Source organism: Vanacampus margaritifer, chromosome 6, assembly GCF_051991255.1.
Source record: "Vanacampus margaritifer isolate UIUO_Vmar chromosome 6, RoL_Vmar_1.0, whole genome shotgun sequence".
In the NCBI taxonomy this organism is placed as follows: Eukaryota; Metazoa; Chordata; class Actinopteri; order Syngnathiformes; family Syngnathidae; genus Vanacampus; species Vanacampus margaritifer.
The window spans coordinates 2,394,771-2,403,648 of NC_135437.1; the positions used below are offsets into that span (position 1 = coordinate 2,394,771).

The following is an 8,878-nucleotide window of genomic DNA, read 5'->3' on the forward strand; positions in this document are numbered from 1 at the left end:
AACTCTTTCACTGCCAGACGTTTTCATAAACGGGTTGTCCCCACTGCCAGCCGATTTAAGCATTTTGAGTGATCTTTCAAGGTCCACAGAAAATGTTGTGTTTGGACTATGGAAACACACATACTACCAAATGAAAGATTGGACTCTCAGCTTTCATCAGAAAAAAAAGTTTGTTTCTACCTTATTCCATCCATCCATCCATTTTCTTAGCCGCTTTTTCCTCACAAGGGTCGCGGGGGGTGCTGGAGCCTATCCTAGCTGGCTTCGGGCAGTAGGCGGTGTACACCCTGAACTGGTTGCCAGCCAATCGCAGGCCACACAGAGACGAACAACCACACTCACAATCACACCTAGGGACAATTTTGGAGTGTTCAATTAACCTGCCATGCATGTCTTTGGAATGTGGGAGGAAACCGGAGTACCCGGTGAAAACCCACGCAAGCACCGTTCTTCAGTAATCAACAATAGAAAATGGTTACTTTCACCTCTTTTGAAACAAAAAACGGAGAAAAAGAGCTTTTTGTGAAACGATGATATTTCATGCACTCTAGTGAATTGTACACTTCTTTTTGTCCATGAATGATGCCACAAACACCTAAATAGTGCTTTACTTCTGTAAAACGCTTTCACCAACAATGAAAAAGTGTTTTTTGATCGCAAAATACGTTTATTTCCATTCAACAGTGTAACAATTTGACAAAACAATTTCGCAAACTATTTACAAATGTGTGCAACTGTGGTACTACTTACAATTATGTGGATGTTTCAAATACAGTTTTTCCTTTTGTAACGCTCTCCTGCGTGCAATGAGACGCCAGGACTCGCACAACAGTTTACTTTCACTTTCACATTGGTCCGTTTTGCGTGCAAACGTTACACTTTCTTGACGGCCTTTTTTTCCGGGGAATAAAAAACAAGTAGCAGACTGTACACACTTCCTCCGATGAATATGCATTGGACTCGGGGCACTCTCCGTCGTCCGATCGAACGTCCGCCTGTGTGTGCTCGGTTGTGTTCCGCGTTATGACACCGTCATAGCCGCCGCGTCAGCGGTTCCAATTTCGCCGTCAAGCTCGGATTCACCTTCATCATCATCGAGGATGATCACCGTCGTCATCAATGTACTATTTTAGCGTTGGTCGATGCCTTTCGTCTTGTAAGTGTAGAGCTGCTTGCAAACGCTCGCCATTGCCCGTTCCCTCCTCCATCTAGCTCCATCTAACGTCTTCTACTGCCGCGTCAATGCTTCTCAACCACGGAGTCACCACCCTCATCTTCATCATCGATGATGATCATCGTCGTCAACAATGTGCTTTTTCAGCGATGCTTTTGGTCTTTGAAAAAAACGTCTCGGGCGTGAGCTCCTCGCGACCGGCCGCCATTTTTCCTTTGTCTTCCATTCTCATCTCCTGCTCGACGCTCTAGCTCCGCCTCTACTGACGCCCACCCGATCTTGTCAAAAGAGAGTCATCGCTGCCCTCTAGGGGCAAAAATAGTCATTAGGCACAACAGACAGACTTGAAACTTTCACCAGACATGCGGAAGGGTTTCCTCTACCCGTTTCAAAAAAAAAAAAAAAAATCATTGGATGACGTCTTTTGACGTCATTGGCAGTGAAGCGTAGGTTTTTACTTGACGTCTTTAAACGTCAGTGGCAGTGAAAGAGTTAATGCTAGAGCATACAGAAGGCTTTTATACAGCTTCGGACAAGAAAATATCACTTAAAGCAATGGTAGTTATTACAAAAAACGCCCAGCAGGTGGCAGCACAGTAAAAGAGATCAGCCAGGTCCATGTTGCAACAAGCTCTTTTTGCCAGTGTTTTCAACAGTTTTGTGAATAATGATGAAGCATGGCTATATTCTAATGATAATTGCTACAACTATACTTTTTTATCCGGATGAAAGAAGACTCTTTCTTTTGGTAGGTTCCATGTTTTTATAGCAACAGAACACAATATTCTGTGGGCCTTGCAAAATCAGTCAAAATCCAGTAAAACAGCCGGGAGCGAAGGGGGTTGCTTCAGTGAAAATGGCTGGGAGTGAGTGAGTTGATATATATTTATATGGACTGTAATTCCTTTTTTGCTATAGATTTTTACACAGCAATAGTGCAAAATAATCCCAAATCAAATGTCACCGCCCACAGGCTCTAACACCTACGAGGAAGCAGCGGCCTATATCCAGTGTCAGTTTGAAGATCTGAACAAGAGGAAGGACACCAAGGAGATCTACACCCACTTCACCTGCGCCACCGACACCAAGAATGTGCAGTTCGTGTTTGACGCCGTCACTGACGTCATTATCAAAAACAACCTGAAGGACTGTGGCCTTTTCTGAAGGTGACCGTGTGATTCATGTTTGCTATTACAAAAGCTCACACTGAAAAGAGGGGCAGCGAGGGGGGATAATTGCACTATGAGATTAAAGTTGAAAGACAACATTCCCCATTTTGGAAATATACTACTTCATTCTCATATTCCGACTTTAATTTTTTTTTCTACAAATGCAACATTATTCTCTTAATATCACAACTTAAATCTTACATAGGAATTGTTATATTGAAAATAAACTTTATTTGCAAGATTATGACTAAAGTCTAAAAAATATACCCACTCTGTTCTCATAAAATTATGACAAACTCTTTTACTGTCACATTTTATCCAAAAAACAGCCCAGACAGTACCAGCCGAGTTCAAGCATTTTACCTAACCTTTCAAGGCAAATAGAATATTGTCACGGCCTAAAGATTATGATAATATTTGGTTATACTTATAGTGCCACCTAGTAGTGACAAAAAAATGTCATTGTTTACCTTTTTATCTGCTACGCCAAGCCCTTTGGAAGGATACTGTTGAAAATATTAGAAAAGCCTTCAGATTATCAGTTGATACATGTTTTAAGTAAATAGCAAAAATACATTGTTTGGACAAAAATGTCAATTTTGAGATTTCTTCAAAAATAACCCCCTTAAGGTCTCTATTTTTCTTTACCAGCAGTACAAAAGTTTCAAGTTTAGTCCAAGTTTATAAAAATAAGTGATTTTGTTGACAAATGTATACTAGGGTGTGTTTTTAGCCAAGCTGCTAGCGAGCACCGCGTCTCAGGCACCTGTTCCAAAATAAACCAGCGATCGCCTCTAACGTCATTCACAAATGTTTTATATAAATGGACATAACTACCAATAAAAGTGGCAAACACTATAATGTGACCCTAAGCACAAAATCAGACAGAAGCCAGACACACGTACACACGTGTTAAATAACAAGATACACATTTATGCGACACGGCTGGACGTGCTCTACTTTACCTTATAGCAGATCATCAATTGATCCGAACATTGGCCAATAATCCAAATATAGTTAATTGTCAGTTCCTGCATCTTTTTCTTTCACGAGCCTATTTCTACTTTTAATTGAATGCTTTTATTTATGCACTTAAAGCAAGTTATGTTGCGAGGGCGTTAGATGCTTGTTTACATTGCGGCCGTGGCTCAGGGTGTAGAGAAGGTCGTTGAGTAACCAGAAGGTCGTTCAGTAACCAGAAGGTCGGCTGTTCGATCCTCGCTCTCCCCAAGTCATGTGTCGCTGTGTCCTTGGGCAAGGCACTTTATACACATTGCCTCCTGTGCTACTCACACTGTTGTATGAAAGAGCGAATGTTTGGTGGTGGTTGGAGGCGCACACTGGCAGCCACGCTTCCGTCAGCCTGCCCCAGGGCAACTGTGGCTACTTAAGTAGCTCACCGCCACCGCAGTGTGGGTGTGTAAGTGCATGAATAATGTATCCATTGTGAAGCGTCTTTGAGTATCTGATTAGAAAAGCGCTATATAAATCCGCTGCATTATTATTATTATTATCACATGAGAGCATGTCCCGCCAGCGGAAAATAGTGAGTCGGGTTTTAGTGTAAAACAGGTTTTGAAATGCCTTTTGTGTAATCGTGTACTCTAGTAATAATGTAATGTAAATATTTGCTATGAAATACGAAACCTGAAGATGAAAAGATGATGGTGAATCGCTATGGTCCATCCCCCCTCCATAATGCAAAAAGTTACTTGTAAATTCTATACAGTGCTGTGTTCCTTATGTATTATTTACATTGATGGTGATGATTCATGGCAAATAATCTTTTGACACAAAATGTTTCAATCAAATTTCCCATTGCAGAATTTGACTTCAGTAAAATAAGCGCGCGCGCACACACACACACACACACACACACACACACACACACACACACACACACACGCACACAGACCACACATGTTGGGTTTACATTTCTAGTGGGGACATCTCATTGACATAATACATTTCCTAGACTCTTACCCTAACCGTAACCATCACAACTCACTGCCTTACCCTAACCCTTCCCCTAATCCCAACCAAAACCCAATTCAAACCTAAACTCTAAAACCAAGTTTTGACCCTCAAAAAGAGGTATCAAGTATTAAACAAGCAAACATTGGCAAATGATGGCCCAAAAGATGAATTAAAAGCTTAATGGGACCTTCATAGTTTTGGGCCCAAATCAGCATTTTTGCCCGATTTCATCAGCTGAGATGTCAAACTTCCTCCGATTTTTAAGGGTTAAAATCTTGGATAATACCCTTACCTGCTATTGGAATTGACTTTCCAACACTTTTTCAACACTTCCTGAAAGCCTGGGATCAATATATTTTTCCTAAGGTACTGGTTACTATGGACCTTTAAAAGATTTACGTGGCAAAAACTTCAAACTCGTTTTTCTCAAAAAAAAGGCATTTCAACCTGCCAACATTGAAATTGATCTAACTTTGTCAATTTTTGACATACCACTATGTATTATACATAATTTTAAAGCATTAAGTGTAGAACTAGAAAAATCACGCGGAAATTTTGAATGGGACTGCTGACTTGTAAATGAGCTGAACAGTTTAAAATTTAAACCACTGGAATCGCTCAAGAAATGTGGAAGTTAACCATAATCAACATCAACTAAAAGTATCTCACTGTCCCTTTAAGAAAAATGCACTTTCACGCACACACATTTGACTTTGTAAATGAGCTGAACAGTTTAAAATTTAAACGACTGGAATCGCTCAAGAAATGTGGAAGTTAACCATAATCAACATCAACTAAAAGTATCTCACTGTCCCTGAAAATGTATTTAAAAAAATGTAAATGAGCTGAAGAGTTTAAAATTTAAACGACAAAAATCGGTCAAGAAATGTGGAAGTTAACCATAATCAACAGAAACTAAAAATATCTCACTGTCACTTTAAGAGCGCACACACATTTTTGACTTGGAGCCGTCACGCGCCCCACATTCCATTGAGATTGTATGAGAGACACACTGCTTGAACAAAAGCCTTGGCTGGAATCGCTCAAGAAATGTGGAAGTTAACCATAATCAACATCAACTAAAAGTATCTCACTGTCCCTGAAAATGTATTTAAAAAAATGTAAATGAGCTGAACAGTTTAAAATTTAAATGACTGGAATCGGTCAAGAAATGTGGAAGTTAACCATAATCTAAAAATATGTCACTGTCACTTTAAGAACGCACACCCATTTTTGACTTGGAGCCGTCACGCGCCCCATATTCCATTGAGATTGTATGAGAGACGCACCCCTTGAACAAAATCCTCTCACGACTTAACGGTTCAAGATACAGATTCAAGATACAGATTCAAGAATAGGCTCGTTAGAACGGCAAGGGTTTGGGGAACACGAGCATGTTCTCATTTTTTTAATCGGACGAAAAATGACCAAATGAGAGCAGGTTGAAAACTTATGATTTATCAGAAATGAAGAGCGAAAGGCACCTGAATTTAACATGGAAGAGATAGGCGAGTTGGTCCGACTTGTCCGAGCTTAAAGTGAAAATAAAGGTACTAAATGACACCTTAGCCAAATAAAAGTTAGTTTGTCTGAAAGAAGACACTCGTGACTACAAAATGTGAGAATTTGACGTCTAGTGAGCAAAGATTGTGGCCATGGTGATGAGTTGAAGTGAAACTTTTGCAATGACATTATTTTGTTCCCGCCACTCTAAAGTTAATTGCTCCACTCTGGCACTTGCAATACACAACAATGGGAGAAGGCTATTTGTCTGCTGTTTGCTCACTGTCTTTGAACCCGCACAGGGGGGAGAGCTTTCATTCCTTAAAAAAGATTTTGACACTGAGCTAAAGATGGGAAAAATTCCTACAAAATGAGCTAAAATTCGTATCGGTCGGATAACGTATTCGTGCGTCTTGGAAAAAGGTGCTTGATCTGTAATTTGTTCCCCCTTTCTCCATTCATTTCCTATGGGAGTTTTTTGTGAGTTTTGGGGGAATTGCGTCGCCATGGTAACTCGGAATTCCTAGAAAAGTAATGCCGCACCGAGTCAGATCGAGCCGCATCGTTTGATACCTCATTTGTCCCGGTGCGATCTACGGTACGGGCCGCATTTTTGCGGAAAAATCTCGGGATTTTCTAGGGTGGAGAGTAATATGTGCTGCTTTCAGCAGTCCCATAATAATAAACCCATTTTTCTAGGATAGTAATATGTGCTGCTTGCTACGCTCAGCAGTCCCATAATTAAAATATATGAACATTTTAGTTTTCATTTTCAAAGACATAAGCCTGATTTGGTGAAAACGCATCACACATTGTTTAAAATCAAAATTGTTTCAAAATATATGCCTTTATTCTTTTATTTATTATTGCAACTTTATTGTAAAAAAATATATATATATTCAACTGCATTCTCATGTGTAGTGTATGACTCAAAAATATCATGTACTACTTTTTATGTAAAATCTTTTTCCCCTCAAAAATGACTTGTATTTATATGTATGTATGTATGTATCTATGTATGTATTGACTTATAAATCTTAACACTAATCTCAAATCTTTTGTAAAAATTCTCAAACAAAATACAACTTTAATCTCAAATGTTCCTTCTTTTTTTTTTTAAATAGACTATTTTATTCTGAATATTGCTGCTATGTCCTTATTGCAAATTAAATCTTAAATAAATGTACAACTTTTCTAAATTTTTCTAAAAAATATACATCTTTACTGGCGTAGTATGACAGTAATTGTAATCTCGTAGTGTGTGTGTTGTTGCTTTTCTTTTCAGTGTATCCCTTTATGCTCATGAGTGTTTTTTTGTGTGCAGGCAGCCCAGCCAGCGGTCCTCCTGCCATGTGACTTTCTTCAACGAGCGTCTGGCCTTCTCAGACCCCCGCTGACAAATGTCACATTTGCGTCTTATTAACTTATGTTCATCTCTCAAAGGTTTTATTGGCGGCGTGTAGACGAGAAACATTTTGTGTAAAGTTATTTGTACAACTGTGTATGCAACCTTTTTTAAAATGTGCTCCTTAGACCTATCATTGTTTTTAATTTTATTTTATTTTATATATATATATATATATATATATATATATATATATATATATATATATATATATATGAAAAGGAGCATACCCTCATCTACAAATGAATGTGTTAATGTTCAATTCAGCATGATATTTTCCTTCTGTTTGCCAATGTTCGCTTCATGTACTAGATGTTGTTACCATCTAAGCAGTTCATTTTATTTTGGGAACTTTTTATTTTTTTCCTTGGACAAACCAAGTACGACGCTCCACAGGCCAAATTCCCTCTGACATACTGTGAGAGCCATTTGAACCTTTTCAGCCGGTTTTCATGTGTGCTCGAGACCAAAAGCCTGTGAATATGCGTGAGCCTGCTTGTGTGAGAGAAAGAGTATGCACAATATCAAAACAAAGGGACAATATTCCTCTACGTGTCATCCTCCTTTTTCAAAGTTGTATTTTTTCTAAGCAAGCACGATGAGCAACATTCCCAATTGAAGGAAAGACACTTTGAAAGGAAGGATGTCTTTGTAGCACACAACAAGCAGAGGTGCACGTAGATTGTGTGTGGGGTACACAGCCAAGATGTCTGTGATGGTTTCACGTTTCATACCCCCCCCCCTCCACACACACACACACACACACACAATTTTTCATGGGATGAGGAGACATCTGTGGACTAATATCCATGGTTTTTTTTGCTAATAAAGGAGCTGCTGTGGTGAAACCATGGCAACTTATGCAACAAACTTGTCACTTGTATTTTTGTGGTCACCAAAACATTAAGCTTTATTGCTGTTGAACAATATTTACAAGGGTTAATTGGGAGTGGGGGAGGTTGGAGGGATAGGGCAAGGGTACATAGCAGGTAAATTTTGCTGCATTCAAGATTACCTGGGAATTCAAATTTGAAATAGGAGTATAATTTGTTCTATGACCACTTGCAACTCAAACAACTTGTCTCACATTTTCCCATTGAAATTAACTGCACAGTTAGAAAGCTGCCGAATCCTGCAATAAATAAATAAAAAAGTAAATACAATGCATTTCAGACAGTTAATAATTTCAGACTAATTTGGGACTCAATATAAATATTCATAGTATTAAGTATGGTTTAATGAGTCCTTATCTTCCGCACTATAATTTGTACCACTACCTGGTTCTAAAGTTGTTGTTTTTTTTAATGATCGGCAGGATTGCAAGGGAAGGAAGGAGGACCGGACTAGGACTCATTTTCTACTCAGTCTTGTCGGAAAATCTCCTGTCACCCTATATGTTCACACTAGTGCACGCACGCTGCGACTGATAAGCAACAAGGGGGAGGGGTGAGTTTGGCCAGGCCTCTTCAGGGAATTTGAGACGGTCAATTGGTATTGCACCTTAGCACTCCTAATGTGAAAGAATAAGATATGCGGTTTGTGTGAAATCTGTTGGCCCCCTGGGTCCTCCTCTAACTAGGGGCCCCCAAGCAATTGCCTGGTTTGCCTATTGGCAAGCTACGCCTCTGCCCACAGGTTTTCAATTGGATT

The 8,878-nt window shown here is 39.4% G+C and overlaps 1 protein-coding gene across 1 annotated transcript in view; it reads left to right on the plus strand.

Annotated features, from left to right (window-relative positions):
• LOC144053328 (guanine nucleotide-binding protein G(i) subunit alpha-1) overlaps positions 1–8,098 on the plus strand; it is a 49,598-nt gene extending 41,500 nt beyond the window's left edge. Inside the window, exons 8-9 of the mRNA XM_077567687.1 lie at positions 2,148–2,340; positions 7,148–8,098. Coding sequence (XP_077423813.1) covers positions 2,148–2,338 — 191 coding nt within the window. The 3' untranslated portion in view covers positions 2,339–2,340; positions 7,148–8,098. The remainder of the gene's footprint in view (positions 1–2,147; positions 2,341–7,147) is intronic.
• The last annotated feature ends 780 nt before the right edge of the window (positions 8,099–8,878 follow it).